This window comes from Ovis canadensis, chromosome 9 (assembly GCF_042477335.2).
Source record: "Ovis canadensis isolate MfBH-ARS-UI-01 breed Bighorn chromosome 9, ARS-UI_OviCan_v2, whole genome shotgun sequence".
NCBI classification, from domain to species: Eukaryota; Metazoa; Chordata; class Mammalia; order Artiodactyla; family Bovidae; genus Ovis; species Ovis canadensis.
Window position 1 is genome coordinate 54,161,416 of NC_091253.1, and position 23,424 is coordinate 54,184,839.

The following is a 23,424-nucleotide window of genomic DNA, read 5'->3' on the forward strand; positions in this document are numbered from 1 at the left end:
GTAACTGGACAAGAAGAAATAAAAAATAATACTGTTAAGACAATGACTAATAATTTAGAAGGAGGATTTAAGAAAAGTCTGATAATTTAACAAAAATCATAATTATTCCCCAACTAAATGCTTTAAAAATGGCATTTTTTCCCTGAAATTCTTGCTATCACATTTAGTGTTTTCAGTTCAGTCCCAGGTAAGTTTAAATAAGTTCTGGTTCCATTCCTTAAAAGATTATTTTTAATACTTTTTTATTCTAATAATTTATAGTAATGAATGGCTGAATCCATCTCATTTTATTTTGTATTCCTTTCAATGGCATATGAATGGGTAAGTATACTCACAAATACTTAAATATACAAACATTTTTGCTACATAGTAATATGCAGACATTTTTTATTATATGCCTTTTCTTTTTAAAGACATGCTTTGGTCACATTACAACCAGTATATTCACATTAAAATAAAAGTTACAAACTATCAGACATGAGCCAAGACATGATCATCCTCAAACAAACTTTGCCTTCAAATAGTCTTTTAGTTCATTTTACTGCCAAAAGCTGGAGTTAAATGGAGGAGGAAATGAAATGGTGGTTCAGCTGCTTTATTAATTCAACCAAGGCCATTCATACACATTTCTATTTAATAATCTTGGACCAAACCCAGCAACTTTAAAATTGTGGGTTATCAAGAAATGAATGACCTTTACACACCTGGACAGTGAAATAGTAAAGAGTGAGGAGAAAAATAAGAAAGGGAGATAAAAGGGAATCTAAATCAGCAAAGATGACAAAAGAGACTAATACTTTTTTTAAACAAGTGTCTCTACTACACCCTGTTGTTTTGAGATTCGCTGTGTTCCCTGATAAATATCTCCACTTCTCAGCTAGAAGCATCAAGCTCCTGCCAGAAACCACTGGTTCAGGCAGGCAAAAGAGCTGCTCCCTGGGTACTTTGTGTGCAGGGTAGTGGGAGAGACCCAGAGCAGAGGGCTTTTCCCGCTTGTGGGTCCAAATCGGAGCATCCTGTATCTCAGGATGGTCACTCTGTGTCCTTAGACCTCTTCAAGGTACAGATCAGCCCCAGAAGTCCCAAGTCAGAAAGGACTTCTCCTGTTCCATAAGGGTCGGGTAGGTTCACTGTGAACAGCAGCTGACAAGGGGAGAAGGAACCTGGCCAAGGTTGTGACTGTGAAGGTCAAGGGGTTCACTGGAGGCCCCCAACAGGCCTGAACACGCCACTCTCTCTAGGGGCTACAGCTAAACCTGTTTACCTGGTCCAGGACCTGAGAGTAGGGTGGATATGGAGTGACTAGGGGCAGGAAGGGGGGCAAACCCTGCTACCCAGCGACAACCATCTGCTGTTCACACAGGGTTGCAGGGACGCCCAGTGCCTTCCATAATTTTGGAAACATAGTAAGATATTTAATAATCCTCTAGGAAGGTGGCCAAGACTTGTCCTAGGAAGCAAACCATTTCTAATATTCCAAACAAGTTTTCTAAGAGGGAAAAACAGTTATAGAAGTTACTGTGTCACCATATAGCTCAATAGTCTTCACATATATTCAGCTAAAACTGAGTAAATGATCTAGCACTTCCAGCTGGAATGGCTTCTTAGACCAATTTTAACCACAGGCTGGTTTTCACAAAAATGAAATACTGGTGTTTTACAAACCCAGTTTTTATTTTTTTAAACCAGGAAGACGGTATAGATGAGCTTGTGATAGAAACACTACAGAAAACATATGTATTCTTTGGCTATGTACACAATTCTTTGTTGTCCTATGGGTTTTTTTTTTTTTTCCCATTAGTTTCTCCTGCAATTTATAGGAATGACTCTCTCACACTGAATGGACAAGCTGTGTATTTTTACATTCGACTGAGGATTTCATTCCACATTTACTTAGATTAGATAAATTAGAATATGCAACTATGGATTCACGTGAAAACGTTCAGAAATAATGCTTGTTATGTCTGATGTAATAAATATAGTTATTTCATATCAGTTAAAAACAACAACATGACTTTCTACCAGCTCCCATCAGGGGAGAGCCTAAGGCTGAGAGTCTGTTGGAATATTGTCATGATTTGTTTTTTCTCCAGAGACAGGATGCTTCAGAAACTGACCAGTAGCACCAATGTACAATCTTGATCTCATGGGCCATTTCTGAAAAAGAATATTTAAACAATAATCCAAAAGTTAGTATCTATGACAGACAGTGTACAATAAGAATATTAAAAATTCCTAATGCTTCAATGCAAATGCAATACTATGTAGCTAGTAACAACTGTGATTACGAAGTCTAAGTGATGACAAAAAAAATGTTTATTAATGCTAACAGCAAAATTAAAAATATACCCAGACTCTGATTATAATGCATGCATGTGGGCCAGAACTGCAAAAAATTATGAAGAATAAGTATATCTAGATGTAGGAAAATTTATCTATCTACAATATTTTAACTTTAAACTCAACCTAAAACAAAATCCCTGGCTTTAAAAACGTTTTAAAAAGTTATATGTGGTATTACACATCAACATTTGACAAAGGGTTACAATGAAAAGTGACTAATTCAACTACCTAAACATTTTATCCTGCTAAAAGCAACATCCGGAAGTTGCAAATATTAGAATGTTCGGGGTTACACAGCTAGAACATCTAGATTAAACGTCTGCTTGTACTGGCATCACACGCTCTAACCTTCAGTCATCATCACATTTCTATTCTGATTGTGACTTTTCTAAATTCACCTTTAAAATGGCCAGCCTTTCAAATAATATAATTAATTTCCAAACAGGACGATGATGAAAAAATACACTACAGGTAATACTTTCAGGATGGACTTTTTTTTTCTTAGAGGGGAGGGTCATATAATTTTGGTTTAAGGTCCTTGGAATACTAATCAGAGAAACACCGCTTTTTTTTTTTTTAATACAAAGATAAGTCTTTAGACTAAAGTGCAGTTCTTTGAGGTCAGCAGTGGGGTCCCACACTCTCCAGAGAGTAAACACTGGTGCGAGTGGCAGGCTACTTTCACCAGTGAATGTTCATGGGCAGACTGCTGGTTACACAGCACCATGAAATGTTCTTTTTTTAAAAAACTTCAGATTAATATATTTATTTGGCTCTGCCAGGCTTCAGTTGTGGCACACAGGATCTTCAATTTCTGTTGCAGCATACAGGAGTTGCGGCATGCAGAATCTTTAGTTGTGATACGTGGGATCTAGTTCCCTGACCAAGGGTCAAACCTGGGCCTCCTGCATTGGGAGCACAGAGTCTTAGCCACTGGACCACCAGTGGAAAGGGTGGTCCTTGGAATGTTCTTAAATGCCTGGAAGATAAACCATGGTGCTCAAACAGAGGTACAGTTATTAACAATTCAAAGTCCATAAGAGGACTTCCCTGGTGGTACAGTGGTTAAGAATCTGCCTGCTAATGCAAGGAACATAGGTTCCCTGATCCAGGAAGATTCCACATGCTGTAGGGCAGCTGAGCCCATGCTTTAGAGCCCGTGCTCCACAAGAGGAACCACCGCAATGAAAAGCCTGACCAGAGAGTAATCCCCATCCGCCACAACCAGAGAAAGCCCATGCATAGCAATGAAGACCCAATACAGCCAGCAAATAAATGAATGAATAAATAAGTTTTTAAAAAGTTCATAAGAGCTCTGGCTTTTCAACACAAGTTGCACATTAGGATCACATGGGAGCTTTAAAAAAAAACCCCAAAACTAATGGCCAAATCACACTCCAGACCAATTAAATCAGACTGGACCTTTTCAGAAAAGTATAAGGTAGAGCCAATTCTTATCTGAAATAATATAAGCCTGCCTTATAAGCCTTCCAAATACAGGGACTGTCACCTCAACTGGGATTCCAGATGTAAAATGTAGCATAAGGAATAATAAGTAAGCATATGAGTTTTATGCCTCCAGATGTGATAACTGAACTTGCTCCAATGTGGTTTAGATCATTTCAGAGTCCTAAAGTCAGATTATTCTGCTCAAAATCTAGCAGAACTTCAACACAGATTAAATACAACATCTGTGTTACTTGGAATTTAAAATGTTCCACTCCTATATAATCTTCCTATAAACAAACTTGTATTTTATATTCAATACAGTAATAAGACTGATTGTTATTTATTTTTGCAAATCCATTTCAGGTTTTGTTTTAAATCATAGAAGTGCATTCGTGTATGCTCTGGATGTATCATATTGGTCCTGTTCCTGGGATTCCCTTGACCAGTAGGGAACGTGAAGTGTTTTAGAAATTTGCCTGGGATTTTTTGATATGTCTGAATTTGGCATTGTTAGACCAGAGTTAAGACCTGCATTATACTGAAGAATCCAGTGTCATGGTATTATGGAGTGAACATTTGTGTTCCCCCAAAACTTACTTGTTAATGCTCTAACCCCCAGTGTGATGATAATTTGGAGAGGTAATTATGGTTAGATGAGGTCATGAGGGTGGGTGCCTCATGATAGGATTAGTGGCCTTTTAAGAAGTAGAGCTCCCCTTCTTTGAGAAAGAGTGAAGTTGGCCAAATGCAAGACAGGAAGAGAGCTCTTGCTAGGAAGTGAGTTGGCCAACACCATGATCTTGAATTTTCCAGCCTCCTGAACTGTGAGAAAATAAATTTCTGTTGTTTCATCTACCCATCTATGGTATTTTATTTTCACAGTCTGAGCTGACTACCACATCCAGCAAATAGTACAGGGCACAGATCGTCAATTTGAAGTGCAGATTTTCAGGCATAGCATAAACAAGTGCTTTCCTTTATTTTTAAAAAACTTAATTAATTTGGATATGCCAGATCTTAGTTGCAGCATGTGGGATCGTCAAACTTTGTTGAGGCATGCAAGATCTTTACTTGCAGCATGCAGGGTCTTTTAGTTGTGGAAGGTGAACTCTTAGTTGCAGTATGTGGGGATCTGGTTCCTTGACCAGGGATCAATCCCTGGCCCTTTGTACTGGGAGCATGCAGTATTGGCCACTGGACCACCAGGGAAGTCCCTAAATCACACTTTTCAATCTTTTACACTACTGCCACATTTTCATGAGTATAAAAATTTCACGCTCAAACCTCAAATATAATTTGAGAATTCTATACTTGAGAATATAGATAATAGATGTAGATAATAATAATTTGAGAATGTGAATTAAAACACATCAAAAAATAAATAAAAGTATTACTGAATGCTCCCTGTTAGTTCTATGTATTGCCTGGGTTTCACTGTATTGAGAATCACTCTAAAGCATGCAACCAAGAGTAGACCAATGAAGGCATCTGCTCTACAGCCTTGCTAGTAGGTAAGTGGCCTTCCCAGGTGGCCCAGAGGTAAAGAATCTGGGTAAAGAATTGTCTTGTCAATGCAAGACATGAGGGTTTGATCCCTGGGTAGGGAAGATCCCCTAGAGCAGGAAATGGCACCCCACTCCAGTATTCTTGCCTGGAAAATTCCAGGGACAGAGGAGCCTGGTGAGCTACAGTCAGTGGGGCTGCCAAGAGTCAGACACCACTGAGTAACTGAGCACACACACTACATAAGTAATTTATATGTAATTTATGAAACAAACCTAAAAATGTTTATGTGGATTTTTGCCTGATATTTCATGGACTTAGTAAAGTTCCCTTTTTAATAACTTTGTGTCCCTCGATTTTCAAAAAGGCTACTAAATTTTTTTTTAATGAATTTAATGTAGACACACAAATAGTTTTAGGAGTCAGAAATAAACATATAAATAAAATATTGGTTAGGTTGCATGGCAGCATCATGCCAAAAAAACCAGGTGACTGATTTACATTTCACTTCTCAATGGTCTGTTTTAGCATTGTGTAGATTAACACAGTCCTGACTTTCTACTTTACCTAAGAAGGCATATTTAAAATTATGTAGTTTCTTAGCTTAGAACAATCTAATGCACTCATACAATTAACCAGAACTAAACCGGAAACAAAAGACTTTAAAAATATATATTCTTGATTTTTGGAGTTAAATGATTCCAAAATAACAAAACAAAGTAAAATTTATTTTTTAAAATTACTGTTTATCTGTGTTATCAACAATGATTCTCCAGGGGTAATGCAATTAATAAGGCCAACTGTGCTTTTCTTACAATGTAAGTATCTGAAATACAGCCCTGTTCTCTTGGAGTTCTGCTCTTTCGGATGCTGGTGCTGATCAGAACTGTTCACATCCCGAACGCATATAAAGTGTTGTTTTAGCCTATCCTCCAGGATCCCAGTCTCTTAAACCTTCCAGTTTCATTTGAGGTATTCTCTTTTTTTTAAGATTCTCAGGAGAGCTTCTTTTTTTAAAATTTATTTGGCTGCACTGGGTCTTAGTTTTGGCATGCAGGTTCTTACGTTATTCAGGATCTGGTACCCTGACCAGGGATGGAACCCCGGCCCCCTGCATTGGAAGGCACAGAATCTTAACAACTGGACCAATGGGCAAGTCCCTTGGGGTACTCTTACTATAAATTCCCAACAATGCTAACAATGCCAAATCTCTAATACTGATAATAAGATGATTATTTTGATGATTCAAAATTATGGCCTTGAAATATTTGTTAATGGATCTTTGATCATCAAAGTAAGGCCCAGTAATACTATGTTGTAAGACAGAAAAATAGTCATTTTGGAACACCCTTTAACTAAAGGTTACAGTACCTTTTGTGGATTAAAAAGTACAAATAATCAGAATATTTCTTTGGCATTAGATTAATCAACAACAGACTTAATATTTAAGCATTTTGGTAATATTTGTAAAATCAAGTGTCACAAACTGTTTCAGTTATGTACACAGAATCTCTTTCCTCTGCATCGCCACAGCACGGGGTTATAGTCTCTTATGGCACATACAGTGTTCTCTCTTAAAAGTGTTATTGTTCAGTCGCTAAGTCCAGTCTGACTCTTCTGCGACTCCATGGACTATAGCCCACCAGGCTTCTCTGTCCATGGGATTCTCCAGGCAAGAATACTGGAGTGGGTTGCCACTTCCTCCGCAAGGGGATCTTCCCAATGTGGGGAATGAACCTGCGCATCTCCTGCATTGGCAGGCAGATTCTTTACCGCTTAGCCACTGGGGAAGCGGAGGGCAATGGCAACCCAGTCCAGTACTCTTGCCTGGAAAATCCCATGGACGGATGAGCCTGGTAGGCTGCAGTCCATGGGGTCGAGAAGAGTCGGACACGACTGAGTGACTCCACTTTCACTTTCATGTATTGGAGAAGGAAACGGCAAGGAATCCTAGGGACAGGGGAGCCTGGTGGGCCGCAGTCTATGGGGTCGCACAGAGTCGGACACGACCGTAGCGACTTAGCAGTAGCAGCAGCAGCAGCAGCAGCACTGGGGAAGCCTGTATCTTATAATACTGTTACTGTATTTCTGTCTTTCTCTCCATTATATGTTCATTTAGGGCAAGGATTGAGTCTTACCCTTAATTGTATTCACTCTCTTAACAACAGTGCTTTGCACATAGCAGGCACTCAGTAAATAATTTTAAAATAGACTAGGAATTTGTTCAACCACCATCAATTTCAGTTTTTAATATTTATTTTTATTTATGTGCCCAGGTCTTAGTTGTGGCATCTGGGATCTCTGATCTTTCTTGCCAGCATGCAGGATCTTTAGCTATGGCATGTGGGTCTAGTTCCCTGACCAGGAATAGAATCCTGGCATCCATGCATTGAGAGCACAGAGGCTTAGCCACTGGACTACCAGGGAAGTCCCTCAATTTTGTTTTAAGAGGTAATCTTTGGCCGTCTTTCATTATCCCTATAATTGTCTCTTAAAATCAAATAATTGATTCAGAGGACAAATGAGATATAATTTTTCTTTAAAGAGTTATAAGACTACAAAAACATTTGGTATGGGAATTAGGGCAAAAAGAAACTCTTGTTAAGCTTATTGTTACATGAAATTTATGGTTTTAGCATTCATGAAAATTATGGTTTTAACGTTACTCATTCAAAAAAGCACTGCAAGAAACAAAAGTGCAAAACAACGGGATTTCTCATATGATTTCTCTCTCCCACAAAGAGGCATTTAACAGATGCCTTTTGTATTAAGCCTACTTAATGTTGAAATAAACTTTGTTAGAGTATAATGTCAAGTCAAAAGAAATCTAATATAAATGATACATTTGAATAGCAATCTGAGGTACCTAATATTAATCTAATATTGATAGATTAATAACATCTAATGGTTATATACAAAACCCCTTAATTAGTAATGAATAAGTTTCCAGCTGAGGTTATATAACACATGAATGGAATGGAATAGGCTATCATAATAATGAATAAATAATACTTCAAATATTTATACTTAATATTTGAACTAGTTTGAATATCATCATGTTGATTACATTTGCAAAGTAAATTTTGTTAAAGCTTACCACAGAATTTTAAGTTCAGTCAATATTAGAGGATGTATTTTACCCTCATTTCAATAATGATTATTCAATAATTTACTGAACACTGATATACTTAAGGCAAAGTCTTAATTTTATATTTGTGTGTGTGAAAATGCTTCAGAATAGTAGAATAAAATTTTGAATATTTAGTTTTAGAAAATATAGGGAAGGTGATTCATTTTGAACAGAAAGCCTGATTGATGTAATATTTAAAAACAATTAGATCTAGGAGAAAAGGCTGATGAGTCTAAATATTGCAATATAGGTAATAAATCATAACGATATAAACCATATTAAACAAAACCCCGACCAATTTTGTACATTACTACCTACATGTAATGTAAAAAATATTATACAAGAGGAACTCTCTTGGCTAATTTTGTTCATTAAAGAATTTGAATATAGTATTTAATCCGAACACAAATACATGCCAATTTATTGTGAAAATTACATAAACTCATGGTAGTTTTTCGAACATTTCTAACATTCTTGGTAGTTGCCTAGTCTATGATAGTTAACATTAAAATGGACTGAAAATTTACCATAGGGGGATGCAGAACGGTCTTATTTTACAGAAAAATTTCAACATTGGTTTCCTAGGGTGAGTTAGCAACAGATAATTCCATCACCCTATTTAATTCGTGAAACTTTAACAAAAATTGACAAAAATCACAAGGGGAAACATAATTATGTAAATTTAAAACCCTCAAAGGCTCTGGTAACTAAAAATTATCAGGATGTGCAACCAAGCACCCCACCAGGCACCCCCGACAAATTTCTCATCTAGTAAAGGTATTCTGTAGGTTCCATCATCCTATAGGGGGCATTGAGACTCCCCCTACCCAAGCCACCCCAGGTTTAAGCCACTACCTGCAAACAGTTAAGGAGTAACCTAGTGCAGTGGGGACCTCCCTGCCGGTGACTTGGCAGGCGAAGATCGCTCTTCGGGTCTGTCCCCTGTCTCACCCGGAAGGAGCGGTGAGAGCTCGCTGGTATCTGCCCAAGCAGTGTCAGACTCGGCAGGTCATGGTGGCTTGCTCCCGGGCCCGGCTCCTCAGTGCCCTGCCCGCCTACCTTGACCGGGTGTAGGTAACCATCCCCGCGAAGGGCGCCCAGTCCTGGGTCCGCCGGCGCCGCGTCGTCCTGCAGGCTGCGGGTGAGGTGCGCAATATAGGTGGTGGCCAGCAGCAACACGTCCAGCTTGGACAGCTTTGTGTCCGGCGGCACCGACGGCAGCGTGCGCTGCAGCTCCAGGAAGGCGTGCCGCAGAGTCTGCACGCGGCTGCGCTCCCGCGCAGCGTTCGCGGCCGCCGGCCGCCCGCCTCCCGAGCGCGCGCCGCCGCCTGGGCCCGAGGGTCCCGGCCCGGTCCGTCCGGGGCTCAAGTCTCGGGCTGCGGCTACCGGGGGCGCGAGCTCGCTGCTGGAGATCAGGGGGCTGCCTGCGGGGCCGCCGTGGTCCATAGCGGCTTCCCTGCAAAGGATCGAAGGCGCGGTGAGGCCGGGGCGCTGGTCAAGCTTAGTCCGGATGGGAGCGCAGCCCTCTCGCTCCCGCTGCGCGCCCTGCCCCACCATCCGATGTGGCTCCGGGCCATCTCAGAGTCGAGCGCCTTCTGATTGGGGCACTTTTGCCTCCCGGCGTCTGGGGAGAGTTGAGGGGCCTGAGGATTCCTAGAATGGTTAGAAGGCTCAGGCGGGCCCCGGTACCAAACAGCCTTGTGTGCTGTGCTTAGTCGCTCAGTCGTGTCCGACTCTTTGCGACCCCATGGACTGTAGACAACCAGGTTCCTCTGTCCATGGGATTCTCCAGGCAAGAATACTGGAGTGGGTTGCCATTTCCTTCTCCAGGGAAATCTTGTTGACTCAGGAATCGAACCCAAGTCTCCGCATTGCAGGCGTATTCTTTACCGTCTGAGCCACCAGGGAAGCCCAACCGCCTTACTTTCCACCAACAATTTAGTCAAGAAGGCTACGATACTGGGGGAAGGAAGATTTCAGGTTCAGAACTTGTTCGCGCGTCTGGATTATTAACCTGCCCATCCCGCGGGAAAGATGGAGGGGGTCAACTCGTAGACCACGCCGCGGCCCGCGGTGCCCGCGCCGGCCGCCCTCGCACTATGCGTTCGGAGGCTCGGGGTCCCCAGGGGCGACAGCAGGAGCCCGGGGCGGTTTCTGCCAGAGTGAGGGACCTGTGGCGTCACCTCAGACTAAGGCACCCGCCACCCGTCCAAGTCCGGGAACTGCGCGGCAGGGGTCGGACCCGGGTCCTCACCTTTCCTGGAGGGGCTGTGCGGGGTTCGGCTCTGCTGCGCGGGAAGAGAAGCGTCTAGCCGGGTCTGCGTGGCCTGGACCGCGCCGGTCACTCCATCTTCGTCCAGCGGATCGGGTGAGCCTTTTATGCGGGCTCCTCCGAGGCGAAGACTGCTTGTGGGCCAAGCTAGGCGCTAGGATCACCGCGGCAGGACCCGCCGACGTCCTCTGGCACCTGTGGTGCTGGCCTGTGGGGCTGCGTGCTCCCGGAGCCTCTCTGCTTCGGGAGACTCATTAATCAAACCGTCCGGCGGGGCGGGGCCATAGGGGCGGGGCGTCTTTCTGGCCACGCCCCCCGCGTTCAGGTTCTCCCCCAGGTCGGGCCCCGAGCGCGGTACGTCAAGCGCTCCGGTGGGGCCGGAGTCGCGGCTTGGGCTCTAAGGACCCCAGCGCGGCCTCGCGAGTTACATTGTCTCGCCGTGAACCTTCCGCTTCGGGCTCTAGCTGAGCCCCGGGCGCCTTCCAGACCCGCGCCGGGCCGAGGCGTGAAGGTGGCCGTTCTGTGGAACGCGCCTTAACTTTCGGTGAGAAGTGTGGCGTGTGCCTCCGCGACGCGCTCACCGTTTGCTGCAGCACAAGGTCAACGTCTCCTGCCGTCTTGACCGCTTGAAGCGTAGTCCCGCCGCCTCGGGACTCCGCGACCAGTGTATTGAGCCGCCCGGAGGTAAACTGCACTGAGTTCGAGCGTGCGCACGGTCTGTGGTACTTTTAGTTTCCCCAGTCGCAATCGCTTCTTCCCGAGGTCGGCGCCTCCATCGTCCCATCCCCCCGGGCCCCCCCTTTGTTTCCGTAGTTGGAACGGATTTGGGAGTTTCCCTGTGGGGAGCTCGCCCGAGGTGTTGTACCCTCGTGGCTCCTGGGGAGCGGGGATGGCGGCCGCGTCCAGGCTCCTTGAGAAAAGGGGGCGCTGCCCGGGAAAGCCCGGGCCCTGGGCGCCCCCGACCTGGTGTGGCTTCCGCTCGTTTGCAACCATCGCCTTCACAAGTGAAGTTTGAGCAGGCGCCCAATATTTCCCAGCAATGTGATTAATGCATCCTTGAAAACAATTCTTGCGTTAATCTTCTTTGGGGGTCGAGACAGAATATCGAATTTAAAGTATCCTTAATGAAACCGTTCTTGTACATGTGACATAATTTCATCCTTTACCATATATTTAAAAATTGGAGCTGCCAACAAGTGCAGGGCTTTCCTGGTAAAGAATCCACCTGTCAATCCCACCAGTTTGATCCTTGGGTCAGGAAGATACCTTGGAAGAAATGGCAACCCACTCTAGTATATTTGCCTGGAGAATCCCCTTGGCCAGAAGAGCCTGGCAGGCTATAGTCCTTGGGGTCGCAAAAGAGTCAAACACGACTTAGCGACTAAACAACAAACCTAGTACATAGTAATGGTGGCACTTACAGACTCGATGGACGTGAGTCTGAGTGAACTCTGGGAGATGGTGATGGACAGGGAGGCCTGGCATGCTGCGATTCATGGGGTCGCAAAGAGTCGAACACGACTGAGCGACTGAACTGAACTGAACTGAACTTCATTTGTGTATAAAGTTCCACACACTTTATTAGTAACTCAGAGTAACCCTCAGGTTTTCATCTCAATTCCCATTCGATAAATATAGTCAGATTTACACTTTAAGATAAAGAAGCACACCAAAATACCGTGAGTTCAGAAAACGATTACTGTTGATGAATGAGAAAGCACATCTTTATTTTCCCAGAAAATTGTATGTAATGAGGAATAAAGCAATTGTAAAGGACTGTTTCAGATTTTATAAAGAAGCAAATCAAACAGGAATTGCAAAGGTTTTCTTATATAATGAGAGACTGTAAAGCCACAAACCACAAAAGATGATGTTGCCTAGTGCTATAAAAGTAAAGAATGAAACGTTTCAGATCACTGAGGTTGAATTTACTGTTTTACAAATTTACTTTCAAATTATGAAGAAGGTGAGGTTCACGTGCATCATTTTTTGTCAGCAAGCTTTCCGATGCCTTCAAAGAAAGAGTTCTGTATTGACAAAAAGAAAAAAAAAACAGCATTTAAATTATTTCAAAACTGAAAGTTATCCAAAACAGGTAGGAATCGTATATAATCTGGGACACATTAACAACAGTGAAGGCTAATGATTAGATACTAAACTGTGGATCTTCTCAGGCTTTAAAGAAAGCAGAAACAAAGATTGTGCCTCTGAGGCAGGGAATATTATGGAAAATTTGTGAGTTGGGAGAGGTGTGGAAATAACAATATTGGAGTGAAGGTAGGGGCCAGGACTAGGGTAGGCAAATTAGGTGCTCAGGGCTCCTTATATTTTGCACCCTGGCATCTCATAAGCCTCCTCTTAGCCTAGACTGCTAGAGTCTTCTGGTCCTCTAGGAGTTGGGGCGAATGTGCATGTGCGGCACAGGGCAGGCACTTCACTGCTAATAATGACTGGCCAGTTGCCCGCTGAGTTGCCCAACAGGTTCGAAAGGACTGATGTAACAAGACCCGCCACCTCAGGCCACCCCCTTGTCTTGTCTGCTGCCACTCTAAGCAGCCTCTGAATCCTCTGATGACTCTAGTCCTAATTCCTACGAGACTCTAGTATTTGCAATTAAAGTTGAAATGGAGAATAAACATCTTCAAATTTTCAACATTATATAAATTAGTAACAGGTATCTTTTTAAGTGCTAAGTGTTTACAGAAAGCACTTTTATTTTCTCATTTAGTGTTTACAAAAACCCTTCGAGGACCTTATAGTTGAGAAAATAAAGCTAAGACAGTTGAAATAAGTTGTCCAAGGTCACACAGTTACTAAGTGGCAGAGACAGAATTCAGGCCAGGCAGACTAACCTTAACGCTTGTGCTTTTTACCATACTATTTTATTTACTATTTGTAGGGATCTTCATTATTTGCAAAACATTTTTTTTTTGTATCTCTTATCTCAGTAAAGAGCATTAACTTGAATCCCTATTAACAATCCAAATACTATTTTCATTATACATCTTTCTTTGAAGTTCTTGCCTAATCTGGTTATAGAGTGCTATAGATTTTATTTCACTGAGTGTGATTAGGCCTTTAAAAAAGATATTTATTTATTTGGCTGCATCAGGTCTTAGATGTGGCATGCAGAATCCTTATTTGCAGCATGTGGACTCTTTAAGTTGCAGTGTGTGAGATCTAGTTCCTTGCCAGGGATCAAAGACTGCATTGGGAGTTTGGAGTCTTAGCCACTGGACCATCAGGGAAGTCCCAGTGTGATGTAGGTCTCAAAATCATACTTATCTTTTTAAAAAATATGTCACAGAGTTTGTTATCTTTATAATGTAAAATGATCACATATACCAATGAAGAAAATATATTGTTTTGTTATCTGTATACAGTTGGTGCTTTTTTCACCTTTCAGCTATTTCCTTCATTGTAAATTAAGGTATAATTTACAGACTTAAACAGTCCTTTGAGTATATAGTTCAGCCGTTTTGATAAAACATTTACAGTCATGTAACTACTACCACAATAAAGATATGCAACATTTCATCACCCCCTCAAAATTCCCTTGTATTGACCCTTTGTAGTCAACCCCAGGTCCTCAGCACCTACTCATATTTTCTGTCTCTGCAGTTTTGCCTTTGCCAGTAGGTCATGGAATCATACATTGTGTAGCCTTTTAAGTCTGGTGTCTTTCATTCGGCATAGTGCTTCTGAGGTCTGTGTCATTTCATATATTGCTAGCTCATTTCTTTTTAATGCCGAGTAGTATTCCATTGTATGGATGTACCACAGTTTGTTTATCCATTCCCTGCTGAGGGGCTTTTGGGTTGTTCCCAATTTTTGGTGATTCTTCGTAAGCCACTAAAAACATTAGGGTTCAGATTTTTGTGTGAGTATATGTTTTCATTTCACCTGGGGGAATACTTAGGAGTGGGACTGCTGAGTGTGTTGAGTGTGTGTTTAACTTTGTAAGAATATGTCTAACTTTTTTCCAAATTGGCTGAACTATTCTTTTTGCATCGCCACCAGTACTGCATGACAGTTCTGGTGGCTCCATATCCTCGTTAGCATTACTTGATTTATTTTTTTCTTTTTACCCACTGTAATGGACATTTTTAAAGAAAAAATATTGACCCAATATTTACAACATTTTAAAAATCAGATAATTCCACAATCTAGATATCTTGCTTGCCAGATAATCTGATTTCCCAAGATCAACTTGCCTGTCTGGCTGTAGGGTTTTGGAGCCAAGTAGCTACAGTTGCCTTTAGTTGGACAGCATGCTCTCCAGTTTACCTCAGTCACATTCTCACCTGCTTCCCTTACTTATTTTATCTGTCTTTACTTTAGGGTGTTTTTGAGACCCCCCTGGCAGTGTAATGTTTTTGAGACCCCCCCGGCAGTGTAATTAAGAACTTGACTTTTGGAGTCAATGACCTGGATTCATGTCCCAGTTCTGTCTCCTGGCAATCCTGTGACGTTGGGCTCCTCTGACTGGGTTTCTCCAACACTCATTTTCCCTGTATATAAGTTGGGGCTGATAGTACTCTTATCTCAAAGGGTCCTACTGTGTTTTATAATTTGTTTGGGTAATGAAGACTAAGCTTTCAGAATAGACATTTTAAAATGGAAAATAACTAGAACAGTTCTTATAACTTACATAATTCTTGTTCATAGAGTAAGCCATTGACAGAGTTGAGACTAGACATCACAAAAGCTAGCTTAGACTGTTTTAAAAACAGTTTTGTTGCTCATTACTATTACTTTCTTTTTCCTTTTTTTTTTTTTTAGGGAGGTGAGAGTTCTCCTAATTTCAAAAGAGTTCTTTGAGAACTGCAAACCAAAATCTTAGCGTTATACCTATATTACTGATGCATACAGTTATTTTGCATATAAAATTTGGTTAGGCTGAGGTTGGATTTAACCTGGCAAAATTAAAAGTAGTTAGAGTTTTACAAATGAGTTTATATAATATCATCCCAGAGTTTCATGACTAAAAGTATTATCTAAGTTTTAAAAAATTCTTCTTGAAGCACACAGGAGATCTGTTGTTACAACTGTTCAAACATAGCATAGCCTTCACAGTGGTAAAAGCAAATTATTTTGTACTGTTTTTAAAGATCACTTTTTAACTCAAAGAAACCCAATGCTTTCATTTCTAACTAAAGTTAGTAGGTATTTTATAAATAGTTAAATAACACACAGTGAACATTTCCTATGAATTATAGGTCCCAGGGATTCACATTCCTTAAAGGTGTCTGAACCTAAGGGCATTCTAACCCAGCTAGAAAGTTATTATTTTTACATTAACAGAAGGGATGGATTGACTCTATTGACATTGCTTGGGCTTGAAAGATAGTTAATCAAGTAACAGTTTGCTCTTTTCATTGTACCGTGCTGTGGGTACTGTATTCTCAGTGGATCTTATTTACAATGTACAAATGTATTTAATGCCTATTTTTAAATTACTAAGGCTCAAATACCTCCTAGCCAGCTTGAAAAGAGAGGAAACGTCTGTCAGAAAGTATTTACTGTGACAAACAGAGAAAGAGGCAATAATTTGCACATTTTTTGTTCCATACCACATACTATTTTTAATTGAACAGTGAAGGCATTTGTTCAGAATCGGCCTTTAAATAAAAAAATAGTGTTCAACTATAATCTTTAATTAAAATGTACATTGATAGTATCAAGTTCAGTTTGGGGGTCAACAGCAACGTCAATGAGTCTGACTTTTTCCTCCCTGTAGGGAAGGCAGGCTTATGTAAATATACATGAGCACAGACGGCATGCATTTATAAAGAAGGTGGAAAACATTCCCCTGTCATTGGACAGATGTTGCTTCACTGTGTTCTACACAGGACACAGGCACTGCTCTCAGTGTGTAAACCTTACAGGAGTGTGGGGCTTATACTTCTAGAGTTTTGGAAGAAACCTCTAAAGCTCCTTTCCACCTCTGATCAGGCTCCCCACCTTGAATCTTAAATGTAGACTGTAGGGGACTCTCCTGCTGATACCAGCTCATTAACCCTCCTTCAAGTAATTAAGGGAGGGAGTTGGTTTAATCAACTTTTTAGAAACTAAAAATCTGTTCTTAAGAGCTGTGTATTTTAATACTTTACTAACCTTCTAACTTTATTCTCATTGTCTCATGGTGGTGGTGGTGGTGGTGTAATTGCTAAATTGTATCCTACTCTTGGGACTTCATGGACTGTCTCCTAGCCTTACACTAAATTAGTAAAATGTTAGCAAGAGGCACACTCTAATAGTCTATTATCAAGAGCTTAATGAAATTCCATAATAGGTTTGGTCACCTTTGATTGAAGGTGATATTAACATTTAATAAGACTTAAATTATTTGTGATAACCAAATCAATGTTTTGGCATGCCCTCAGTGAAAATGTGCCCTGAGGAGATAAAAAATACTTAAAAGAAAATGTTGGGGCTTCCCTGGTGGCTCAGGGGTAAAGAATCCACCTGCCAATGCAGGAGACATGGCTTTGATCCCTGATCCTGGAGGATCCCACCTGCCATGGAGCAACTAAGCCCGTGTGCCACAACTATTGAGCCTGTGCTGGAGAGCCTGGGAGCCATACCTCCTGAAGCCTGTGCACCCTAGAGCCTGTGCTCCACAACAAAGGAAGCCACCACAGTGAGAAGCCTGCACACTGCGACTAGAGAGTAGCCCCCATTCTCCTTAACTAGAGAAAAGTCCACACAGTGATGAAGACCCAGCACAGCCGAACATAAATAAATGAAAATTTAAAATGAAAATGTTTATGTAATACTTTTTCACAAAACTTAAGAATCAGGATTGAACATAATCAGTTTCACTGACAGTGGCAAAAGCAGGACAATATATTCTTCTCACAGGAATCCCTCTATGCTGGTGGTTTCTTTAGGGTAGCCTACCTCAACAGTACTTGGTATTGGTAGTTGAAAATGCATTTAGCTTGTGTTTAGCGTTCCTAGTTAGGAACTAGGATTTGTCAGTGCAGTCCTAGTGACCAGAGCTTTGTTTGGGGCGGCAGAATATGTAGTACGTGCCACAGCTCACAACTGATCTAACAGTATGTGTGGCAACGTACAGATTTACCAATATTGTTTTCTGAGGCTGTGTCCATTTTTATTGTTTTCTTTTCCACCTTGATGATACCCTAGGAGGACCTTTCAAAATGCTTGGCAAAGAAACAAAATGCAAAGAACACTGTTGTGGAATTGACAATGAGTTATGTGAATCTTTAAGAAACTTTTGGGGTGCTGTGAACAAACTTGCTACGGTTTTGATGGCAGTGGACATAATCAGGTATGGCAAATTCACACACAGCTTCTGTTTTGTGTGTGTGCGAATAGAGAGGAAGCAAGATCCAAACTAGGACTCCTTACTTATCCTATCTCCTCTCCCCAGATAAAGCATTTTCCAGACTTATAGGACTCTCTCCCTCTCAGGCCTCTCTCGACAGGGAATGAGAGTAGCAGCACTGTTGGTCATTGGTCTTCTTCAGGTGGGCTCCATTAAGGAATGCTGAGTCACTATCCCTTGATTGGACCCTTCAGAGAGGGTCTCATGACAAACCCATGTGACCCTCATCAAGAAGTTCTGGAAAAAGGAAATCTATTCCAAAGTACATCTACTGGCTCTGATTACTTTCTTAATGAAATTTGCTAATGCCATTTATTATAACTTAGTGACTACTATGATATGGGGCTTTCCTGGTGGCTTAGTGGTAGAGAATCAGCCTGCCAATACTGGAGACACGGGTTCGATCCTTGGGTTGGGAAGATCCCCTGGAGAAGGAAATGACAACCCACTCCAGTATTCTTGCCTGGGAAATCCCATAGACAGAGGAGGCTGGCAGGCTACAGTCCATAGGGTCCCAAAGAGTGGGATACAACTTAATGACTAAACAACAACAATTATACATTCTGTGCACTATAAAAACCTTTCAACAATGGACTAAAAATAAAAAACAAATACAAAGCAAAGCGAGACCTTGCTTCACTCCACTGTTAACATGAGGGCAGACACACTGAAACCATAATCACAGAAAACTAGTCAGTCTGATCACACGGACCACAGCCTTGTCTAACTCATTGAAACTAAGCCATGCCATGTGGGGCCACCCAAGACGGGAGGGTCATGGTGGAGAGGTCTGACAGAATGTGGTCCTCTGGAGAAGGGAATGGCAAATCACTTCAGTATTCTTGCCTTGAGAACCCCATGAACAGTATGAAAAGGCAAAATGATAGGATACTGAAAGAGGAGCTCCCCAGGTCGGTAGGTGCCCAATATGCTACTGGAGATCAGTGGAGAAATAACTCCAGAAAGAATGAAGGGATGGAGCTAAAGTAAAAGCAATACCCCATTGTGGATGTGACTGGTGATAGAAGCAAGGTCCGATGCTGTAAGAGCAATATTGCATAGGAACCTGGAATGTCAGGTCCATGAATCAAGGCAAATTGGAGGTGGTCAAACAGGAGATGGCAAGAGTGAACGTCAACATTCTAGGAATCAGAGAACTAAAATGGACTGGAATGGGTGAATTTAACTCAGATGACCATTATATCTACTACTGTGGACAGGAATCCCTTAGAAGAAATGGAGTAGCCACCATGGTCAACAAAAGAGTCTGAAATGCAGTACTTGGATGCAATCTCAAAAACGACAGAATGATCTCTATTCGTTTCCAAGGCAAACCATTCAATATCACGGTGATTCAAACCTGTGTCCCAAACAGTAATGCTGAAGAAGCTGAAGTTGAATGGTGCTATGAAGACCCACAAGACCTTTTAGAACTAACACCCAAAAAAGATGTCATTTTCATTATAGGGGACTGGAATGCAAAAGTAGGAAGTCAAGAAACACCTGGGGTAACAGGCAAATTTGGTCTTGGAATACGGAGTGAAGCAGGGCAAAGGCTAATAGAGTTTTGCCAAGAGAATGTGCTGGTCATAGCAAACACTCTCTTCCAACAACACAAGAGAAGACTCTACACGTGGACATCACCAGATGGTTAACATTGAAATCAGACTGATTATATTTTTTGCAGCCAAAGATGGAGAAGCTCTATACAATCAGCAAAAACAAGACCGGGAGCTGACTGTGGCTCAGATCATGAACTCCTTATTGCCAAATTCAGACTTAAATTGAAGAAAGTAGGGAAAACCACTAGACCATTCAGGTATGACCTAAATCAAATCCCTTATGATTATACAATGGAAGTGAGAAATAGATTTAAGGAACTAGATCTGATAGAGTGCCTGATGAACTATGGACGGAGGTTTGTGATATTGTACAGGAGACAGGGATCAAGACCATCTCCATGGAAAAGAAATGAAATAAAGCAAAATGGCTGTCTGGGGAGGCCTTACAAATATCTGTGAAAAGAAGAGAAGCGAAAAGCAAAGGAGAAAAGGAAAGATACAAGCATCTGAATGCAGAGTTCCAAAGAATAGCAAGGTGAGATAAGAAAGCCTTTCTCAGGGATCAGTGCAAAGAAATAGAGGAAAACAACAGAATGGGAAAGACTAGAGATCACTTCAAGAAAATTAGAGATACCAAGGGAACATTTCATGCAAAGATGGGCACAATAAAGGACAGAAATGGTATGGACCTAACAGAAGCAGAAGATATTAAGAAGAGGTGGCAAGAATACACAAAACTGTACAAAAAAGATCTTCACGACCCAGATAATCACAATGGTTTGATCACTCACCTAGAGCCAGACATCCTGGAATGTGAAGTCAAGTGGGCCTTAGAAAGTATCACTACGAACAAAGCTAGTGGAGGTGATGGAATTCCAGAGGAGCTATTTCAAATCCTGAAAGATGATGCTGTGAAAGTGCTGCACTCAATATGCCAGCAAATTTGCAAAACTCAGCAGTGGCCACAGGACTGGAAAAGGTCAGTTTTCATTCCAATCCCAAAGAGAGACAATGCCAAAGAATGCTCAAACTACTGCACAATTGCACTCATCTCTCACGCTAGTAAAGTAATGATCAAAATTCTGCAAGCCAGGCTTTCAGCAATACGTGAATCGTGAACTTCCAGATGTTCAAGCTGGTTTTAGAAAAGGCAGAGGAACCAGAGATCAAATTGCCAACATCTACTGGATCATCGAAAAAGCAAGAGAGTTCCAGAAAAACATTTATTTCTGCTTTATTGACTATGCCAAAGCCTTTGACTGTGTGGATCACAAGAAACTGTGGAAAATTCTGAAAGAGATGGGAATACCAGACCACCTGACCTACCTCTTGAGAAATCTGTATGCAGGTCAGGAAGCAACAGTTAGAACTGGATGTGGAACAACCGACTGGTTCCAGGAAAAGGAAAAGTAGTACGCCAAGGCTGTATATTGTCAACTTGCTTATTTAACTTCTATGCAGAGTACATCATGAGAAACGCTGGGCTGGAAGAAGTACAAGCTGGAATCAAGATTGCCGGGAGAAATATCAATAACCTCAGATATGCAGATGACACCACCCTTATGGCAGAAAGTGAAGAGGAACTAAAGGGCTTCTTGATGAAAGTGAAAGAGGAGAGTGAAAAAGTTGGCTTAAAGCTCAACATTCAGAAAACTAAGATCATGGCATCTAGTCCCATCACTTCATGGTAGATAGATGGACAAACAGTGGAAACAGTGTCAGACTTTATTTTGGGGGGCTCAAAATCACTGCAGATGGTGATTGCAGTCATGAAATTAAAAGAAGCTTACTCCTTACAAGGAAAGTTATGACCAACCTAGACAGCATATTGAAAAGCAGAGATATTACTTTGCTGACAAAGGTCTGTCTAGTCAAGGCTATGGTTTTTCCATTGGTCATGTATGGATGTGAGAGTTGAACTGTGAAGAAGGCTGAGTGCCAAAGAATTGATGCTTTTGAACTGTGGTGTTGGAGAAGACTCTTGAGAGTCTTGGACTGCAAGGAGATCCAACCAGTCCATCCTAAAGGAGATCAGTCCTGGGTGTTCTTTGGAAGGACTGATGCTAAAGCTGAAACTCCAATACTTTGGCCACCTCATGTGAAGAGTTGACTCACTGGAAAAGACTCTGATGCTGGGAGGGATTGTGGGCAGGAGGATAAGGGGACGACAGAGGTTAAGATGGCTGGATGGCATCACCGAGTTGATGGACATGAGTTTGAGCGAACTCTGGGAGTTGGTGATGGACAGGGAGGCCTGGCGTGCTGCCATTCATGGGGTCGCAAAGAGTCGCACACAACTGGGCGACTGAACTGAACTAACTGAACTACTGTGATATGACTGGGAAGATCATAGTGCAATCACTGTATTGATTTAAATGAAAAAAGTTGAATGAATAATTTATAGGATGTATGATGATCTGGTGTATAAAGCCCATAACATTTATCACAATATATAGTTGGTATCACATTTGACTCTCACATTAGCTTGTTGCAAATCTTTGAGGTCAGGAATATCTCATTTGAGTTTTTATTATACTGAGTACTGTTCTGGCATATAGCAAGTGCCTATTAGTTTTATGATAAAGGAAGTTGTTTCCTGGTATGATTTATCTTTACATTAAAGCAATAACATCGTTCATAAAACTGGGGGAAAAAAAGCAATTTTCTTCTCATCAGGAGACTTAGAGCTGATTCGTAATGAAGTAAATTACGTATATGCCACCTGGGAAGCCCATGTGTATATTCAGAGTTTAAAATTAGTGGTAAAAAACCTGCCTGCCAATACAGGAGTGCTTAAGAAGTGCGGATTTAATCCCTGGGTCAGGAAGATTCCCTGGAGGGCTTAGCAACCCACTCCAGTATTCTTGCCTGGAGAATCTCATGGACAGAGGAGCCTGGAGGGCTGAAGTCCATGTTGTCGAAAAGTGTCAAACATGACTGAAGGGACTTAGCACGCACGCGAGGTTAGAATAGTGATTCTGAAACTATTTTTTAGATCATATATCTCTTTGAGAATCTAATGAAACTTTTAATGCATCCTTCAGGGACCCCAAATTAAGAACGTTTGGGTTGGAGAAGTGGTGAAACTAGCCTGTCCCTGTCGTGCTGTGGCTTCCTCTTCCTTTCCACCACCAGATGCCCTCTACTCACCAATGGGCCATCATTACCGTCTCAGCCTCAGGCTCCTTTGCTGTTATCCCTGCTCATTCAGACATCTTTACCTGCTGCTTTTGGGACTTGCCTGAGTCACCTGCCTTATTCCAGTTGACGTATCTTGTCTGTGACTCCCAGCTCTTCCTGAACCACTGCAACTTAATAACTGTTTTGGCAGGTGAACAGTGAACTTTTTTTTTTTTTTTTTTGATGCTTGGTCAAGAAGGATTGAGAACAGAGAACTAGACGATGGATGGAGGACCTTTCTTCCTCTGTGTTGTTGACAGTGAGAGTGTCCCATCCTTCCCGCCAAAACATAAATCACACAGAAGTATTTGAAAGAACCTACCCCATGTCTTCAATAATTTTAGAGTTATCTTCTTGGGAGCTTTCTGGAGATGCATTTCCATTTGCAAGAAATCTCTGTATATCAGAGAAAAAGACTAATTTTGGCTTACCCACCTGTGGGTAATAAACGGGAACTATGTGATGCATTGTTTCAAAGTTACCTGTAGCGTACAAAGAGTTAAAAGCATTCTGCTTTGAAACTGATAACTAAATTGTAAACATGACATAGAACAGCATTAGACTATCTATATTTTGAGAAATGGAATTAAATATGACTAAATAGTTTCATAGCAAAACCAATAAAAAGTTA

At 41.6% G+C, this 23,424-nt stretch overlaps 2 protein-coding genes across 2 annotated transcripts in view; both read right to left on the minus strand.

Annotated features, from left to right (window-relative positions):
• Positions 1-1,655: 1,655 nt before the first annotated feature.
• On the minus strand, positions 1,656-10,965 carry TCF24 (transcription factor 24). Its single transcript, XM_069600809.1, has 3 exons — positions 10,680-10,965; positions 9,485-9,881; positions 1,656-2,157 (listed from the first exon to the last, which is right to left on the minus strand). The coding sequence occupies exons 2-3, from the start codon at positions 9,869-9,871 to the stop codon at positions 2,044-2,046; spliced, it is 501 nt and encodes a 166-aa protein (XP_069456910.1). The 5' UTR covers positions 9,872-9,881; positions 10,680-10,965; the 3' UTR covers positions 1,656-2,043.
• A 1,420-nt stretch (positions 10,966-12,385) lies between these two features.
• Positions 12,386-23,424, minus strand: part of PPP1R42 (protein phosphatase 1 regulatory subunit 42) — a 45,474-nt gene continuing 34,435 nt past the window's right edge. Inside the window, exon 8 of the mRNA XM_069600205.1 lies at positions 12,386-12,724. Within this exon, the coding sequence (XP_069456306.1) occupies positions 12,711-12,724 (14 nt within the window). The 3' untranslated portion in view covers positions 12,386-12,710. The remainder of the gene's footprint in view (positions 12,725-23,424) is intronic.